Source organism: Oppia nitens, unplaced genomic scaffold (genome assembly GCF_028296485.1).
Source record: "Oppia nitens isolate AA-2021 unplaced genomic scaffold, nextdenovo-longstitch-racon4-pilon3 scaffold3_pilon_pilon_pilon, whole genome shotgun sequence".
NCBI lineage: Eukaryota > Metazoa > Arthropoda > Arachnida > Sarcoptiformes > Oppiidae > Oppia > Oppia nitens.
The window spans coordinates 7500543-7522108 of record NW_026533221.1 but is presented as its reverse complement, the minus strand read 5'-3'; the positions used below and the strand labels follow the sequence as shown (position 1 = coordinate 7522108).

The 21566-nt window shown below is 23.4% G+C and overlaps 1 protein-coding gene across 1 annotated transcript; it reads right to left on the bottom strand.

Moving 5' to 3' along the window:
* Positions 1–2428: 2428 nt before the first annotated feature.
* LOC128958069 (GAS2-like protein 3) lies at positions 2429–19810 on the bottom strand. The gene is made up of 9 exons (XM_054303885.1): positions 19690–19810; positions 19553–19573; positions 15566–15708; positions 15076–15248; positions 14589–14952; positions 14098–14164; positions 12926–12963; positions 3737–3773; positions 2429–3055 (listed from the first exon to the last, which is right to left on the bottom strand). The coding sequence occupies exons 1-9, from the start codon at positions 19808–19810 to the stop codon at positions 2439–2441; spliced, it is 1581 nt and encodes a 526-aa protein (XP_054159860.1). The 3' UTR covers positions 2429–2438.
* Positions 19811–21566: the final 1756 nt, after the last annotated feature.

Genomic DNA, 21566 nt, shown 5'->3' with positions numbered 1-21566 from the left:
ATTACTTGTAAAAACAATGTAAAAGATAACAAATATCGAGAAAACAAAATTAAAATGGGGATCCCATAAATAAAAATTTCTTTTAGAAACTTTCTAGAAATTTTTCTATTATTTTATGAATTTCTCTGAAAAACATTGAAAACAATTTTAGTGTAAAAATAATTTTTGAATAATTATTTCATTAACATAATATACCATTATAAATATATAAATACATTATATATTACATATATATAATATACCATAATATGGTTCAATACAATTATGTGGTATTTAACAATTTTACAGATATGAGATTAATATTTGTAAATTACAAAACATTTTGAATTAATATAATTTAATTTTTAAGCTAATCCAATATGAAAACAAGTTATATCATATACTGTATAATATTATGAAAGTATGTTAATTAATTTAATAATGTAATTGATACTGTATTAATATTTTTAAATTTTAAGTTAAATCATAATTTTAAATTTAGTTTACAAGTTTAATATATTTATTGATTAAAACAATAGTTTATTAAAAAGAAAATACATATTTTATGATTTTTATTATACTGTATTCAATTAACAGTTATTCGTTTAGATTTTCATGTAATAAATTTTTCAATAAAATCATTTTTTTTATTAATAACATTATAGTTTCATTTCATTTATTATTAATGTAAACAAATAATAAAATATATACTTTTATTATTTAACTATAAAGAAATGAAATAAAAGCTATTTTAAATAAAAAATGATTTTTACTTAAACGAATAAATTATTACATAAAATTACAATAGATTGATAAGACAATTATTTTTTTAAATTTTATATTTGTTTTATACTTTTTCTATCCTATTTATTCTATAGTTATTGCAAATTAAACTTTTGTTTTGTATTTGATACTGGGCAGTTTTTAAAATAATAAATACTGAAAAACATGTGTCTGAAAAATATCAATTATAATTTAATATCTCTTTTAATATTAAAAAAAATTTAGTGAACACATTAAAGATAAAAATATTATATTTTATACAATATTATACATTACATGAAATATAATATAATATTTATTTTTAATTAATTAATTAATAATTACTATAGTAAATAGCATAAATAGAAATCTACAATATATTCTGTACACATTTTAGTTAACTTGCTCAAATATAACTTTTTTTGTACAGTATATATTTATATTATAAAACAGATAATTAATTTAACAATTTGTACTATTTTTTATTTTTATAACATTTTTAATAAATAATAAAATCAGATAATGTGTTAATATGTTTAAACACATTATGTTATTAATATTTGTGAAGATATTTGCTTTTTTGGTGACTTCATAAATAGAAAATAGTTTGAAAACTTTTTGATTTATAATTATGTTAAATAAATAAATTTATTGATTGTTCAGTGATTTTCCTATCAAATTAATTTTTAAATATTAATAACAATTACATGAAATATAAATATATATATATATATATATATATATATATATATATATCTTACCATAAAATTTGATGAATCGGTTTATTAATTAAAAATAAATTGTCAATATATAATAAATATAAGATTTATATTAATTGTCAAATAATTAACAATATTATAGACCATTAATAATATTAATAACCATTTTATTTATATTTCTAAATAAAAGAAAAATTAATTAAATAATTATTGTTGAGGTAATTCACTTTTAATATATTTATATATAAATATTTAAAAATTATATACAATTTAGATTTTAAATAAAAATTAATTAAATATGAATTTAAATTCATTATTTAATATTATAAACTCTAAATACATTTAATTAAAACTTGGCTTATATAATAATCAACTTTGACTAAAAAATTATGTTTTATATAATTAATATCTTTATAGTATATAATACTATTTAATTTTTAACTTTTATAATATATAAATTTATTTAAACTTAAATTTTTAGTAAAATTTTTTAAAAAATCAATATATATATTTTTAATTACTTTTAATAATACCGGTAATAATAATGTTTTTCTTTAATCTTTAAACTATATTTGTACACTATACTGTATATCATATATTATCTATGTTTTATTTTACAACACTAACAATATAAATTTAAATTGCAATCAATTTAATGCAATGTTTAGTCACATAATTTACTTAAATTATAAAAATTTTTATATCTGTAATAATAAAAATTATAAATAAAATAACAAAACTGAATATATTTACAAATAATAAAATTATAACCAATTTGCTAAAAAAAGTTATATAAAAAGTTAGATATAATAAAATACTTATAAAAGCAGGTCTCAGATTAAATGTTTTGATAAAAAGTTTGTAAATCTGTTTGTTTTAAAATCTGAATATAAAATTCGTAAAAATGGGAATTATTTTATAAATGTTGATTATATATGAGATAAATTGCAAAATTACGACAATCTTAATGAGCAATGTTTAGCAACTTTTTTGCACAGTTTTCCGGAAAATATTTTGTTTGGAGAGATTAAGTGATGGCGAGGTTGACATCAATGAGGATGTGATGCCATTGGACTTATTGGTGATGTGTTGAGAACTGTGCAAATAATTGGGATAACGGCTCTTAATTGGTTCAGATGTTGGTCTGGGAGGGGTTGGAGTGGGAGTAGTAGGTAATGAGCTATCCGTATGTGAGCCGATGCCAGCTATGGATGCCCTATGAGTTAGCACTGGTTTACGGCCAGTGGTCGCCTCAGAGGCTCGCCGTCGCCTTCGAGTTGTTGGCATCATTGATGTTGAATTGCCGTTACAACCGGCCGATGATGAACTATAGCCACTGGATGTGCTCATCCATGGCTCGGGACTCGACAATGAACTGCGACGACTGACTGGTGTTGAGCTGATATATCTACCAAATGTTGGTGTATTGGGGGATACAGTGGTTTGTGCTGTACTGACTAGTGGTGCATAACTACGGCGACGGGCACTCACACTAACGGTTCGCGTCTCCATAGGTAACAAATCGGCGGCAGATATCTCTTGATTAGGATCTCCTCCGTGACGCTCAAGAAAATGACTGAGTGTTGTCCACCCACCTGTCCATACAATTATAAATTATATTAATAATATAAATATAATCTACAAATATAACAAATAATACCAATTCATTTTAAATTAAATATATTATTTTGTTTATAAAAATACTATTCATAACTTAATTTATTTGTTTTATATTCATATCATTCACTATTTAACTAAATATATAAATAATTCTAAAAATATATTTAAATAATTAAAATTAATTTCATCATAAAGTGTATTAGCCTCTCAGTGTAATCTCGATTAAAAATCTATTTTATTTTTAATTTAAATTAAAATTATTGCAATAAAATAGCAACTATAACTATAAATATATATTACAAAAATGTCACATAATTTTAATACTACATATTTCTAACTAAAGTATAAAAAGTTTTCATCACTAAAATTATAACCACTATTATTTTGTTTTGTGTAATAATTTTGATAAATTTTTGAGAATTTATTGAACTCAATAGTGTAAACAAATAAATTGTTATTCATATTTATAATTATTTGTTTTCAACTACACTATAGTTTTGAAAAAATAACTATAATCTTAAATGTACCCAAATTTGATGATTAGTGTATGATTTTATGGGAAATATGTTTAATATGTTTCTCAAACACTTGAACTGAGTTTTTTAAAATATTGGTATCATTTGTCATATATATATATTTATAAATACGGGCCATACCTCCTACTCTAACCATAACGTGACGGGCTTTGAGTAGCTGTAAATAAAAGTTAGTAATAATTATTAATAATATATCATAAATTTTATATATACATCATTTAAATTAAAATACTATTTATTTTAAAGACAAATAGATAATTTTAAAAATTATAGAAATAATAATAATAATACTGTAATAATAAATTTTTAACAAAAAGTGATGTTTATTCATGAATAACAATCTTTAACAATATTTTATATTTATGAATGTGTAATTAACTGCCTAATAGGGGAAAGGGAGGAATGGTATACACAGGAAACGACAGGACATAACTTAGTTTAAATGACTAACAATAAAGATAAAAATGATACACAATTAAGTCTTTTTTATTATTACTTAATTGTATTTTATTTGTTTGTTATATAGATTTTGTAACTATTATACACTTTGATTAATTAAGTTTTTATAACAATAGGCTAACATTTTGTTTTACTTTATAATTAATTGAAAATAAAAACAATCAACAATTGAGATCTTTTTTTTTGTTATAAGTAATGATGTGTGCAAATGAATTGACACAATCATAAAAATATCTTTAAACTAACAACTTATGACTTTAAATAAATATTAAGCTATTTATGAAATAAAACATTTAATTTAATTTATGTATAGTTGATTTAATTTATAAATAAATAATAATTTACATAAAACTATATACTATTTTAAAAAACAATGTTTGTCATATATTATTAAATTACTTATCCTATTTTTATCAATAATTTTGTTACATTAATACTAGTAGTTATCTAAGCTAATAGAAATTAAGATAAGAGTCATCATTTATAATCATTTTTTATGAATATATATATATATATATATATATATATATATATATATGTCTTTTATTCAAATATAAATCAAAAATTGTCTAAAACTTATATAAGGTTATCATATATTTGCAAAATTACTAACAGATAATAGGATTAGTAGTTCTAAAGACTATACAATATTCAAATTATACGAATGAATATGACTAATAAATAGCTGGTGAGGAACCAGGAGGTGAACCCGAGTAAACCCAAACCCCGTTAGATAGTTAATGAGGGATATCTGACTGATTGTCAGTCGCTTTTGAGACTTTATGTGTGTGTTAACTATAAAGTGCCGATAATAACAAATACAATACGGAAGTTACTATTTATAATACCAGACAATACAATGTAGCAATAATATGACTGTAGTATGACTATCAATATATTAGTTAGTCTAATAGTTATGCTAAAGGGTCATACATTTTTGCACCTACATTACAGTTAAAAACAGTTTACCCGTAAAAACTATTTTTCATTACAATAGCTATAACGTTTGTAACTGTATTACCAATTGAAAACATGCAAAAAACAATCATTTTACTTATAAACGCAACATTACAATGATATAAATGCCTTTAAGTGTATTCCCATTATTGCTAAATCAAAGTTAATAAATGCTTTTAAATATCATCTCTCTCTCTCTCTCTCTCTCTCTCTCTCATCTAAAAATATAAATATAAACTGACAATTCAGACAAACGGCAATCTGTTAGTACTGTAGTTTGTATTTATTTAGTTAGCATTTATTAATTTAGTGTATCATATATATTGTGTTTCCCGATTTAGTTTTTTAAAAACATATAATCCCATTATTGTGAAAACCATTAATACAGTGTTATTACTATTCATTCACTCATTTCTTTAAATAATAATAATAAATTAAATAATAAAAAATATTACTGATAATAATTTTTTGCAACAATTACAGTATACAATAGAATGCGAAATTAATAATAGGATTGAAATGTAATTTTAGCAAATAAAGAAGCTTTAAATTATTAATATAATACAATATATTCAAATATTAGTATAATAAGATTGTATTTTAATATATAAGTTTGTTTTGATTATTTGCAAGTAGAGAAAGAAAGAAAGAAAGAAAGAAAGAAAGAGAGAGAGAGAGAGAGAGAGAGAGAGAGAGAGAGAGAGAGAGAGAGAGAGAGAGAGAGAGAAATCTAATATTTAAAATATTTAAGAAAAATGTATAATAAAATATATTTGTGTTATTTTACATATAATATATTAATATATTAATATGGGTTAAACTGTAGGGCAATGGCATTCTGGCATTTATGGTATCGACATATGTGTAGTGAAACCTTAAGAGAAAAACTGGATATTTATGTGCAAAAAGAAGGCGTTTCACAACTAAATACAAACATTTTCAAAAAAAACTTTGAAAAAGTTTTGTTTTCTGAACTATACGAGCCTTTTTGTGTGTGTGTGTGTGTGTGTGTGTGTGCGTAGCATTTTTTTTGCGAATTTTGAAATTCTGACTTCAGATTCGGTTAGAGGACTACTAATAATGTATTGAAAAGTTTAATTAAAATTTTGATATCTCTTCGGGAACATAGACAAAATGGCGGCCAAAGTACAGAATTTTTTTTAAAAAAAATTTTAAGTATAGATTTGTATAAAGCATCAAAAACAAGCATAAAATATATGCATTAAAATTTTGATATCTCTTCAGGAACATAGACAAAATGGCGGCCAAAGTACAGAATTTTTTTTTAAAAAAATTTTAAGTATAGATTTGTATAAAGCATCAAAAACAAGCATAAAATATATGCATTAAAATTTTGATATCTCTTCAGGAACATAGACAAAATGGCGGCCAAAGTACAGAATTTTTTTTTAAAAAAATTTTAAGTATAGATTTGTATAAAGCATCAAAAACAAGCATAAAATATATGCATTAAAATTTTGATATCTCTTCAGGAACATAAACAAAATGACGGATTAATAAAAAATACTAATAAAATCATAAATATTTTATTGTTTAAGATACAAAAATAGAAAATTTTTTATAATTTATTTACTAACATACAAAATATAATAATGGTAACTTTGTACCTTATTGAAAAATAAGGTAAATATCCGACAAATCTATTTTTTAATAAACCTAAAATTAGAAATTGTTTATAACTCAGCCATAAACAGATATCTAATGTTTATATCAGTTAATATTATGTCAATATTAATAATTGAGAACATTAATAATTGAGTCAACATTAATAATTGTCAACATTAATAATTGAGTCAACATTAATAATTGAGTCAACATTAATAATTGAGTCAACATTAATAATTGAGTCAACATTAATAATTGAGTCAACATTAATAATTGAGTCAACATTAATAATTGAGTCAACATTAATAATTGAGTCAACATTAATAATTGAGTCAACATTAATAATTGAGTCAACATTAATAATTGAGTCAACATTAATAATTGAGTCAACATTAATAATTGAGTCAACATTAATAATTGAGTCAACATTAATAATTGAGTCAACATTAATAATTGAGTCAACATTAATAATTGAGTCAACATTAATAATTGAGTCAACATTAATAATTGAGTCAACATTAATAATTGAGTCAACATTAATAATTGAGTCAACATTAATAATTGCGTCAACATTTAATACCTTATATAAAGTGAAATTATTATTTCAAGCCTCAGTTCAAGTCGAGCCATCGAAGAGACAACATGTAAGTCAAATTAATTTTTTACTTACATTTAATTATTTCTAATACATAATATTAATTTTTTATTTGTTGTTTGTGAACTTAATAATTGCGTCAACATTAATAATTGCGTCAACATTTAATACCTTATATAAAGTGAAATTATTATTTCAAGCCTCAGTTCAAGTCGAGTTAACATTAGAAGAAGTACACAATCTTCAAAGAGACGAAAAGTTATCATTAATAAGACGTGACCCTGTAACTTCAAGCAGATATTTTGAACACAGATATCGAAATTTCTTCAATTTAATCATAAAGCCTGGAGTAGCATTTGGAAATAAACGTGTTATCAAAAGTTATTATCGCGTTGAATTTCAGCATAGAGGTTCGCCACATATTCACGGTCTTCTTTGGCTATCTGATGGACCAAAATATGATAAAATTAATGATAACAGCGAAGATGTAATTAATTTTATTGATGAAATCACATCAACATCCACAACAGCTTATTATGAAACGGAAAACGAAGAAGATACACAATGTGTTGATGAGGATACAACAAATCTCATTAATACGTTGCAAATACATCGACATAAAGAAAATTGTCTTAAAGTAAAGAACACTTGTCGTTATCGATTTCCTATGCCGCCAATGAACAAAACAAATATATTGAAACCATTGGATGAAAATACTTTAGATAAAGACCTAAAGAAACATAAAGATAACTTTAATTCTATTCAAAAATTAATACTATCATTTGATGAAAAAGAAAACAAAAATATTATTAATTACATGTCTTTTGATGATTTTCTTAAAATGTCCAATTTGTCATATTCTGATTACATTGATGCCATAAGATCTTCTATCAATCGCGAAGAGATATTTTTAAAACGTCTGCCTAATGCTGTTAATATTAACGCATACAATAAAATTTGGCTTAACTTATGGCGTGCTAATATAGATATACAATATTGTCTTCATCCATATGCTTGTGTTAAATATTTATGTGCCTATATAAGTAAATCAATGCGTGGTATGTCGCTATTATTAAAACAAGCATCAGAAGAAGCAAAGAAAGGCAACAAAACAATTCAAGAACAAGTACGACATTTAGCAAACACTTTAGTTAATGGAACAGAAATATCAGCTCAAGAAGCGGTTTATCACGCTTTAAGTATGGATATATCTCGGATGTCAAGAGTTACAATATTTATAAATAATGGCCCACCAAATGAAAGATTTCAAATGTTGAAATCCCGAAAAGAATTAGAAGAACTGCCGAATGATTCAAAAGATATATCAATTAAAGGACTTATAGATCATTATATGGCAAGACCAGTTTATATTGATCGAGTTAATAATTTGTGTTTAGCTGAATTTGCAGCATCATATAACTATTGCAAGTCAATATCTTCAAAAATACTCGAATCAGATAAAATTGACTTGATTGATGATGAAGAATCTAGCGATGAAAGTGATATCAAAAGTTCATTACCTAATATTATAACTCTTGAAAATAATATTGGATTTATGAAAAAAAGACAAAAAATGAAAATCATTCGTTACAAAAAATATAATAAACAAAATGATCCAAGTAATTATTATCGCTCAATGGTTATGTTGTATTTTCCTTGGAATGATGAAGAAAATGATCTTCAAGAAGAGAAATGCAAAGAAATATACGAATCAAATATCGAAATAATAAAAGAAAATTTAAAACTATTTGATCCACAATTATTAGAAACAGAATTATTTGACGCCATCAATGCTAATGAAAAAGAAAATGATGAAAATGATAAAAATGAAAGATCAAATGAAGAAGAAATATCTAAAGAACATGATATTTTAAATATTAGATCTCCTATTGCTAACATTTTTGATGAAACAGACAAATCAAAAGAAAACACATCCAAATCTTATATTGAAAAGATCTCTGTTCCAAAAATAATAGATGAAGAAGAATATAGAAAAATGATGAGATCATTAAATATTGAACAACGCAATATTACTATGGATATTCTACATCGCTTTAAAACGGGAAAAATTCCATTTAAGATAATATTAATGCGATCTGCTGGTGTTGGTAAAAGCCATGTTCTCAAATGCATTTATCAATCAATACTTCGTTTTATAAACACAATACCTGGAACAGATTTGGATTCAATTAAAATATTGATAACAGCATACACTGGTAAAGCAGCATGGAATGTTGATGGAATAACATTACATGCGGCATTGGCTTTTCCACATCAACAGATATCTGGTGGAAATTTAAATAAATTGTCTGCCGATGCTGCAAATACAATGCGCTACAAACTAAAAGAATTAAAGCTTTTAATTATAGACGAAATAAGTCTTTGTAGTAATAAAATTTTTAATTGGATCGACAAAAGATTAAAAGAAATATTTCAAAATACGTTGCCATTTGGAGGAATTTCTATACTTTTAATTGGAGATTTACATCAAGCAAAGCCTGTTGGTGGTGGATGGCCATTTAAAGAATCAAAAGATGGCTATAACGCAATAATCGGTCCTTATTTATGGAGAGAATTCAAATCTTATGAATTATCAATAGTGATGAGACAAAAAAATGACATTGATTTTGTTGATTGTTTAAATAGACTTGCAAAAGCTGATTTAATTGAAAATGATATCATTTTACTTAAATCTCGTTTTAATATTAAAGATTCTTACAAAAATGAATCAGTTTGTCTATATTATACTAATAATGAAGTTGCATTGCATAATACAAAAGCAATCGAAGAAAAAGCTGGCGAATTACTTAATAATAAAGCTAATGATGACATAAGAGGATATAACAATATAAGTGATAGACAAAAAATTGTTGAGAAAATTGAAAAAATGACATATCAAGATTCAAATGGGTTAATGAGTGATATAAATTTCAAAATTGGATTAAAATATATGATTACATGCAATGTTGATGTCTCTGATGGCTTATTTAATGGTGCTTATGGTACATTAATGAGAATTGATAAAGATAAATACACTGCAAATATTAAAACAATATGGATACAATTTCCAAAAAATTCTGGATTTGAAATTCGCCGAAAGTACAAGGAATATATGAAACAAAATTTTATTCCAGAGACTTGGACACCGATTGAACAAATAAAGAAAGATTTTCAAATGGGTGGATTCCTTAATGTAAACGTAACTCGTACACAATTCCCATTAGTGTGTTGTGAAGCCATGACAATACATAAAAGTCAGGGATCAACATTTGAACGAGTTATTGTTAATTTAACTAAACATTTGCCTCGAGAATTAATTTATACAGCATGTTCTCGAGTAACATCAATTAATGGATTATACTTGGATGGAGATTTTAAATTAATTGAAAATCTGAAGCCAAAACAAAGTGATAGAGAAATCTTCAATGAAATACAAAGATTACAAACAGAAGCAAAACTTCAATTAATAATTAAACCTTTATCTCTATCAGTACGAAATGATTATGCAATTTCTTACCTAAATGTTCAGTCATTTAGAAAAAACCATTTAGATTTACAAAGTGATGACAACATATTGGCATCTGATTTGTTAATTTTAGTAGAAACAAGAAAAAAGTCAATACAATTTATTACCTAATATTGGAGAACTGTCAGCTATAAGCCATGTTTATTCAGATACTTCTACAATTGCAAATGGTGGCGTTGCTATATATGCTAAGAAGTCTATTAATGCAGCAGTTTTATGCTCACTCATGGATAGTAATGACAAATCCATTTGGCATTATGAAATCTCTTGTGTCAAATTTAATAACATTGCAGTTGTTGGAGTGTATTTATCATCTCGTCTTCCATTTGATACGCTCAAAAATATACTTAATAATATTGCTAATAAGACATCTAATTTTCAACATATAATAATATGTGGCGATTTCAATATTGACTACTCAACTAAAAGCGGACAAACATTAGTTAATTTAACTAATAAAACATATAATTGGACATATTTAATACCAGATGATATGGTTACAACTAATTATAGAAATCAAATTGATTATATTTTTACAAGTAATAAAAATGATAAAATCTATCATTATGACTTTTATGGAAGCTATCACATACCATTTTGGATAGATGTTTGCAATAACAAATGTGTTACTGACGTTAGTTCTCAATCAAGTTACTCATCAAATAATGAAGAAAATGATCTTAACACTACATTAAAACCAGTATCACAACAAAGTCATTTTGTTGCTAGATTTGAAGACATTCAATTAGATGATATCAAAGAGTCTTCAGTACTTCTTACAAAACTATCTCAAGAAACAATTGAAGATTATTTGAAAGTGAAAGATACAAAAGTAACTGCTTTAAGACTATCTCAAGAAGATATAGAGAAGCACACACAATTACAAGATTATCAAATTCATCATAATATTTGGCTTTCAAAGACAAATTATAATTATTTACATGAAGATCTTGTAACAGGTGATATAAGATTACTTGATGGATCGGAAAACAGTGGTTGGCTAAATGATTCACTAATTACAAATGGAATGTCTGTCATTTTTAATAATCAAGCAAATAATAATAATTTACTCAATTTTCAAACTTCTTATCGGTTTCAACAAAATTATCCATATTTAAAACCTAAGTATTATTTTACTAATGTTGGACAAGAATTACATCATATTGTTAACACTAGTAATCATTGGATTTACATCAATGTTCAATATACATCATCTACAACAATTACTTGTAATGTTTATGATTCGGTTAACGCATTAACAGTTAGCGAATTAATTGTACGCGTCGCAAGTGCACATATAAGACAACTCGACATAACACCTCAATTAAATTATCAATTTTGGCGAGTAACCAAACAGCCAAATTCTAATGATTGTGGAGTTCATGCTTTAATGAATATGGCATTAAATATTTCTGGTATTAATCCAAGTTCAAGAAGACTAACTGAAAATAGTTTCAATTTGCGTCAAAGATTACAAAGATGGTATGAATCTGGACAAATTTCAAATTTACACCAATCCAATTACACGAAATACCGAAGCAAAATCCAAATACATAACAATACCAACTCTACATTGTTTGTGTTCAAAATCATTTAATAATAATATGATTCGCTGTATACAATGTGGTGAAAGATTTCATCAAAATTGTCAACCGGATAATAACACAATACAAAGCAACTTTGTTTGCACAAAATGCGTTGAACCAAATCAAGATATTTACGATGTTTTATAAATTATATGTATTACATTTATTATATCATTATTAAAAATAATAATTTTGTATTTAATATTCGATTTTTTAAATAAAATTTAAATTTTATATAAATGAGTTTTTTATTTTTTATAAATAGTTTTTTCTTTGCGAACATAAGATTTCATAACGTCAAAGTTTTTTTTCTGATAATGCTTTCTAGCATTCTTAACTGGTTTTTAACTAACTTTCTCTCATCTCTTTCTCTCTGAAAATATTTTACAAAAGTTTAAACAACATTAATAAGAGTTTGATTTCAATCTACAAACATATATCTGTTTGATCTAACATTTGAGGCGTGCAATAAATATATTTATTATTATTATTAATTAAAAATTTATTAAAATTACTATAAAATAAAATATTAAAAATAAAAACATGTTTTAAATACTTACTCTTACAAATACTATGCGATTTGCAATACGATATTTGCCTGAAACATGAAAATATTACATTAGATCTCAATAATAAAATAAATGATATAAATATAATTTAAGGTTTGAATTATAAATTAGCAATAAAAGCAATTATTGATTTTTTTAAATAGTTTTAATTACAGTACTCTTAAAATATAATGTAAGTACAATCCTTTATTATCTTTTTATAGTATTCAGTAACAAACAAAATACCGGATTTATTATATTTAATAAATATAAATGTTTATGATATTTATTTGCTATATAATTAAAAAAATCTTTAATAAAGTTATTTTTAAATAAGCGAAAATTTATGGATAACTTTCCACATAACAAACTAGATTTTTATTTTTTATTTATTTTTTGAATTTCTAATATTTAGCACAAGTTAGTAATGTTTCAAATACTGTATATCTATCTATATATAACAATACTGTATTAGCAATAAAATAATAGTAGAATAAATTAAACAAAATAGCAAAAAAATTAAATTAATAATTGTTATTTCTGTTATATAAAACAAAACTTAATTATAAGAAAATAGTGTTTTGAAAAAACAATAATGTATAATAGTAATAGTTTTTTTCGTGATATCCTAACCAAAAATATTAAAATATAAAGTATTTAAGCCATTTTGTTAATATTTTTGAAAATTTTTATCATTAAATTTATGTTATTGTTTTTAACATTATTTTTTAAAAATTAATAATTAAATTGAATGTAATCAATAAAATTTTGTCTTATTACTGGTAATAGTTTTTTAAGTATAAATTTTATTAGATAAAAATTATAAACTTTGATATTCAACTAAATTTTTTTAAAAGAATAAATATTACAATATATAAACTTTTTTCTTTTTGGTTTTCTATAAAATATATTATTTTTTTAGTTTTAGTAATAAATTTATATTTTTTTAATCTGTAATTTTTAAGTCTGTAAAAGATTAATTATATAATATAAATAAAATAAAATAAAATTTGTGAAAATATATTTCCTTTTAAGTTATTGTATAAAAATTTAAATAAAATAAATAACTGATAATTCATGTTTGACTTTTTAAAATGTTTGAATTATTTAAAATACTAACTCTATTTATAATAATAATATAAAAATGTTTGCTTTTATATAAATAAAAAATTAAATTAATATACCTTCAGATAGACGTTGAATGCCTTGATGTGCTTCCCTTCCGTAATAGGATTTTGCAATTAACATAACCTATTGATTGATATATAGACATATAAATATAAAACAATATATTATGCATTCTAGTAAAAGTAAAATATATTAATGTTTTAAACCAAATGTTTAATATTTTATCAAATATTATTGACATATTTAATAGTACAGTAAAATATAATATGAATATATTATATACACCTATATATAAACTGAGATATAAATTTAGATTTCTCTTACTTATCATTTCAATAAATAGTTTTTTCTAAGATATGAATGAATAATGAAATTTCAACCTTTTTTCATAAGAGTATTCAAGTGATACAAAACTATTGCTATTGATTTGTATGGGTTTAGTAAAAGTCTTTTGAATGAAAAGACAGCTGTAGTACAGGTATTGGGAAATAATAATAATAATAATACTAATCGTATAAATAGAGAGTATGTGTGACATTGTGTGCACCTTATGATCCAATTCAGATGTCATCAGTTTTGTTGGTGTTGTCGATGCATTTGTACTGTTGACCGATGAGCTGCTGTTACTGCTATTGAGAGAGGAAACAGATGCCATACGAGGTGTACTACTATTGCCTTCAATTTCATTGGCAGGTGTGTCCGTATCGCTTCTATAGCTTATATTACACTCGTGTGATATTGACGACACAGACCAGCCATCGATGGTTTCATTTTCCAATTCATCGATCTCTTGCTCGAACTGAACCAAACCGGGCGCCGGACTGAAGGAGTGTTTAGTACATGCGATTCGTGCGATTTCTAACAAACACAGGACTACATTGCGAGGATTCACGTGTGACACCAGGTCTTCACTAAAATAATACATAAATCAATGAAAGTAACAAAATTTTAATATAATTATATGTATATATAATTTATATTTAAAAAACAATTATCATTTGAATTTTAAAAACTGCAAGAGAGCGCTCCGTTACCTTTCAAATAGTAGGGCATCTCTGACCCCAAACTTTCGACACCATTTGATAAAATTGGAGACATTGTCGCGCGCGTAAAACGACTGACTCTTCGCATTTTCCCAACATTTTGTTGTCACCGCTGATGACTGTCTTATAAAGCCCTTAAAATTGACTCCATTTATGGGAATTTCCTGAGGGAAACATATATCAAGTGATATAAAAACAAAAAAACTTGATTCAGTCAAGTGTTGACTCGACTCATAAAAAGTATGGATCCAATATAAAGTGCCATATAATCTAATATCAATATATACAGTACAGTACTGTATATACAACAATATATTTATATATCTATTATCATTTAAAATAAGTATATTTTCTAATATATTATTTTAAAAAACATTTGCAAGTTTCTCCCGTTAGACTAATTCATTGAGTGATTGAATGGCTCAGTTAGCTTAAGGCATAACTTCATTAGCAAATTAAATAAAGCATAAAGTTTTCTAACCTCTTCTAAGGCAAGACTTAGTTTGCCATTAAATGCTTGTTGTGTGGCATCACATCTATCCTGAATCAATTTGGCTAATTTGCATACAATCACACCGTTGTCCAAACGGGTCATAAAGTTATCGGCTGTTATATCATTAGTATCTATATTAGCAACGATTTGAAAAATTACAAAATTAAAACATTAATAATGAGAAATATATATTAATTAAAGATAATAAAAAGTTTTCAGTAATCTATAGTTTTAATGTGTTTTTAAGAAAAACTGTATTCTATATATTATATAGTAGTTATCAAAAACCTAAATCAATTGATGCATAACATCGTGAAAACGGATTTTTAAAATAAAAAACGCTTTGTTAAGTGACAAAATCGTTACTATTGTTGTTTTTTTAAGTCAAAAACCATATAAAAAATATTTCAAAAATTTATCAAACTTTGAGGACCTGTTAATAAATTATATACAAAGAGTTTATTGTTATCCACAATGTAACATAATGTTATAACAATAAATAATTTTCTAAACTATTTGTATGGAAAAAATATCATAAAAAGCCGTTTGGGATAAAATAAATATTTTCGAAAATATTTTAATTTGTTTAACATTTAATAATAAAAGTTTTCATTCAATGCACATTAAGTTACTTAAAAGCTAAACGTCAAATAAATTCAATATAAGATTTTTAAGTGTCGACAAAAATTTATAATAGTAGTCTAAATAAAAAGCAATAGAAAACATAAATTGAGTTAACAAAACGTGAGTCTAAATCTCAGTATACAAATGATTTTAATGAGGAAATTGATGTAATGATGTTATAATATACATATGAATATACTGTACTGTATGTATAAAATATTCAAAATTTTGCTTAATATCTATGCGGTTGGCAATCATTATTACTACACAACAATAGAAAGTCATTTTTTGTCGACAGGTTTGTCATATCTAATAGATGTATAGAATGTATTGAATATAAAAATTATTTTCGATATATAAATTTATATATAACAACAATTATTTGTTAAATCTAATGATTGAAAGTTCATAAAATAATTATTATAAAATTGTTACATAAAAAATATAAGAAATTGATAGATTAAAAATTACATATAATATTAATATTTAACGTATGTATGTATGTATGTATGTATGTATGTATGTATGTATGTATGTATGTATGTATGTATGTATGTATGTATGTATGTATGTATGTATGTATGTATGTATGTATGTATGTATGTATGTATGTATGTATGTATGTATGTATGTATGTATGTATGTATGTATGTATGTATGTATGTATGTATGTATGTATGTATGTATGTATGTATGTATGTATGTATGTATGTATGTATGTATGTATGTATGTATGTATGTATGTATGTATGTATGTATGTATGTATGTATGTATGTATGTATGTATGTATGTATGTATGTATGTATGTATGTATGTATGTATGTATGTATGTATGTATGTATGTATGTATGTATGTATGTATGTATGTATGTATGTATGTATGTGTGTGTGTGTGTGTGTGTGTGTGTGTGTGTGTGTGTGTGTGTGTGTGTGTGTGTGTGTGTGTGTGTGTGTGCAAAGAGAGGGAGATAGAGGATGACCGGAACAATTGATGTAATTATTACTTCTTAATCATTAATATATAATCATATTTTCAAACTAGACGTGTGAATCAAAATGTTTTTATTTCATAACAATTGCCATTTTATAATAACTATTGCCTTTTATTATTGTTGTGAATGACAGCAATAACTTACAAATCTTACAAATATATAATCAGTTAACTAACACATTGTTATTATTTATAAATCATAGGTTTTGCCAAAAATCTCATTTCAAACTATTCTTATTTTTTTATTTATTTCTTAATTCTCACAACAATCAAAATTTCAAATTTAATATTTAATAGTATGTTAATGTAATGTTGTTGTTGTTGTATTTATATAAACTAATCCCTTATTATAGTAATACTAAAAATATAAACACAGCCCACATATGCTCTTTCATGTCTTAATTTTATGATTAATTAAATGCAATGATATTTAAAAGTAAAAGAAAACTTTCACAGTTTTTGTCATTTAAATTAATAAATATATTTAACTGTAAATATATGTCAGAACTTGTCTATCATAAAAAATAATTTTTAATAAAAAAAAGTACACATAGTTTTTATATAACCAATACAAAAAACTTTACAATTGTAAGTCTGATAGATATATATAATATAAGTTCAATAAATTATTAAAAACTTCCCGATTTTCTATCACTTCCTTTAACAGAATATTTGTAAACTACGATAACATATAATTGTAATGATTGCTGCATAGGTTACATAAAAAATAGTGTTATAACAATAGATATAACAAAATTGAACACCAATTATTGATTAAATTATAAAATTGCTATTCAAAATATACAATATAATATAAAATCAGGCAATCTTTAGGCAAAAATTAAATTTTACCTTTTAATTGCACGCATGAGTTAAATTATATGTAAAAATACTAAATTTAAAAATAGTCCAAAAATATTCATTATTATTTCTATTAGTTTTATTAATTTAATAATTATTAACATTATTTTGATAAATTTTGTAAATATTGTAGTATTAATAACAACATTAATATATAAACATTATTCATGTTATGGCAATTAAATTAAATAATTTAAAATACACACTGAAATTGTTTATTGATTGGATCGAAACCTATGCTATAATATTAAAAATAAATGTTTTGAAGCGCTTCAATAATTGTTATAATGTTTTGCATAATTATAATTTTAAATTTTCTCTTAAACTTTCTTTTCATTTCATAATCTCATATAAAAAACAAACTACATTATATTAATTCATTAATTTATTTTGTTTTTTTTTTCAATTTTTAAAAAGTAAATATCAATTTTGCGTGTTATGTTTGCTATATTTATTTTAGACATTACTATTATTACCTGTAATATCTATTTCTAAAAGATTTTTTATTTTTGTAAATGATAATGACAAATTTTCATATATATTAATAATTGAAATTATTATTATATCTTTATATTTATTCAATTATTTTTTATTAATTTTATTAAATATTATATATTTAAAATACAACTATTTAAAAATATCATTTTAACATAAAATTGTATTCAACTATCAATAATATCTGATCAGTTTTTTATGATAAGTTTATAAAATTTAATAATAATTTATAAGATTGCTGTCAAAAGCCGTGTTTCAATCAAAACTACTGTCTGTTTTGACTTCATAATAATATTTATTATATAAATGTTTTGAGATTTAAATTTCCTGTTTTAACTAAAAATAGTTATTTTTTGTGTAATTAATATAAAATAGTGAAAGAGGATTAAAAATAGTGGAAGTATGAGTCAAATATAATTTAAAATTAGTTTTTGATTACATAACCACATAAAACACACATATTTTATATGTATTATCAAAATTAGAATTATTTTTAAAAAATAATTAATTGTTATTAAAGTCAGGTTTTATATCTCATTATTCCTCTCTTAAAATAAATATATCATTAAACATATGGTTTTGCTATTAATATAACATTTTTTACGGATTACACCATTTATAGTTTAAATTATTTTTGAAATTTCTAAGTGGGAACTTTTTATTATTACAGTAAAAATAATAATTTAAATAAATAACAAGTGTTTGATAATAAAATAAATTAATGTTGTCAATCAAATACTTTGTTTCTTTATATAAAATTTTCTATACAATATACCGTAAATACTACTGTATAGTATAGTATAGTAACTATATATTAAATAAAATATTAAACAAACTTAAACAACAAAATCTATTAGTGTACTCTAAATAATGAGAAAAATTCAATTTATTATTTTGACAATAAATTATTTAATGAGAACTAATTGAAGACATAATTGCAATGACAATACATTGTATTAAATATGAATACATGACTTAATGACTTAATGACTTAATGACTTACCCAGTATTCTGTTGAGCCAATCTGTCATTTGGCAAAATAACAAACAAATCAAAACATTAATCAAATTTTTATTAAATCATTTTCAATGACATTCAAATATATTTATATCTTTTTGTAATGTCATGTCTGACACTCACCGGACAGATCTTCCTTTAACGGTATCAGACTTTCTGACTGTAATCTTGCGATACGATCGGCATATTCTTCCTCAGTCTTCGGCGAATAACAATTAATATCGTTTGTCTCCTCGACAGCCATATTATGGCACTAATAATAATAATAATAATAGTTTTAATCACAAAATATTAATATTAATAATAATAAGTTAAAGTAAATAAGGAAAAACATGACAATGACTTTCAAATATAAATATCAATATATAAATTAATGAATGACTTGATAGAAGTGTTGCTTTTATTATTATTATTTAATGACTTAATTCAATGCTATGAATAAATTATTTTTGTTGTTTTGCTTTTAGTACTATTTATCATTGAAATTGTATAAGTAATTTGTGATTAATTTTATTTAATGACTATTTTTTACCTTCAAGTATGAAAAACGCTGACAAAATAGGACTTTAATTGTTTTAATTAAAGAATAGGTGTCTATAGACTATAGTATAGTGTTTGAGACCTAACTGTTCTAATTAGGGATTAATCTATTTCTTGTTTTTTTCAAAAAATGTTTATAAAATATTTAGATTATATTATATACAATGTATAATATTAAGTATATATCAGTGTGTATAGTATACACTCTATACAATACTTTGTTGACACTTTTTACAACCAATTATATAATTATTTCGTAATATTATAAAATTTATTTAAAATTATAACAAAGTTTAAACATTTAGCTTATTATATAATATAAATGCATATCATGTGAATTGCGTGAAGAAAGTCTTAGTTGTGAAAACTAGAAATTAGGACACAATTTTCAAAGTGGTTTTTAAGAGCAAATGTTCAAACATTAATTAATACTCTATTGTATTGTATGTATTATATATTATCGATATATGTGTTTACTATTTAGTTAGTAGTGTTATAACACATGCCTTTGATATCATACATAAGCTTCAAATATAAACACACAAAACATAGTATTAAAATTTAATATTTAACATAAAATAATATTTAACATAAAATAATATAATTTTATTTGGAATTTATAATTTGTAAAAAATAAGTTAACAACTATTTTGTTAAATCTAAACTTACTTGTAATGCAAAATTCAATGTGTATTGCAATTTGTAAATAGTTTTGTTGGGCACAACCTTTCAAATAAATTGATCCCAAAAAACAACATCAATAATAAACACCCAATAATTGTTAGATTCTTTATAACATTTTGTTATTATTATTAATTTGATAAAAAATAAAAACAATACCCAGATTGCTTAATATTGATTATTTATTATCATTTAATATATTTATAAACTTTATTGATACTATTTATCACTGTATTATAAAACAATGAGTTATTTTATAGTTAAGTCATATTGAAATAAAAATAATTTTAAAAGCGATGATTATATTAATCACATTTATGAAGATAAAAGATTTTTTGAATTGTATTATATTATATCATAGTTTGGGTGATGTCTGTTACGGCAATAATAACAATAAATAAAAGTAAAACAAAAATAATAAAACAAAACGTTGCTCTCATTTATCTCTCATTGAATGTGTCTATCAGTTATTGATGGCTTAAGGGGAGGAAAACACAACAAAAATTAATCGATACATAGATTTTGAATAAATTAATAGTATATTTATAATGTTGAAAATTATGACATATTATCACATATATTGGAAATAACAGCACACATAACACTCTGGCCCTACATTTATATTACCAGCCATTCCTCCCCTAAACAAAACATTTTGTCTCAACAAACATGTGTTAGTTTTTGAATTTATACCATTTATATATTATTTGTATATATATGCTTGAAATACCAGTAATATTACTGAACGGAAAACTAGGAGAGAGAGAGAGAGAGAGAGA

Bases quoted from the DNA above. Each gene is read 5' to 3' on its own strand.
- LOC128958069 (XM_054303885.1), bottom strand. From the start codon at position 19,810: ATGGCTGTCGAGGAGACAAACGATATTAATTGTTATTCGCCGAAGACT. The intron at 3,774-12,925 runs GTAAGTATTTAA...TTTTATTTACAG, and splicing joins ATCGCATAGTATTTGTAAGA to CTACTCAAAGCCCGTCACGT. The intron at 3,056-3,736 runs GTATGGCCCGTA...TTGTATGGACAG, and splicing joins CGTTATGGTTAGAGTAGGAG to GTGGGTGGACAACACTCAGT.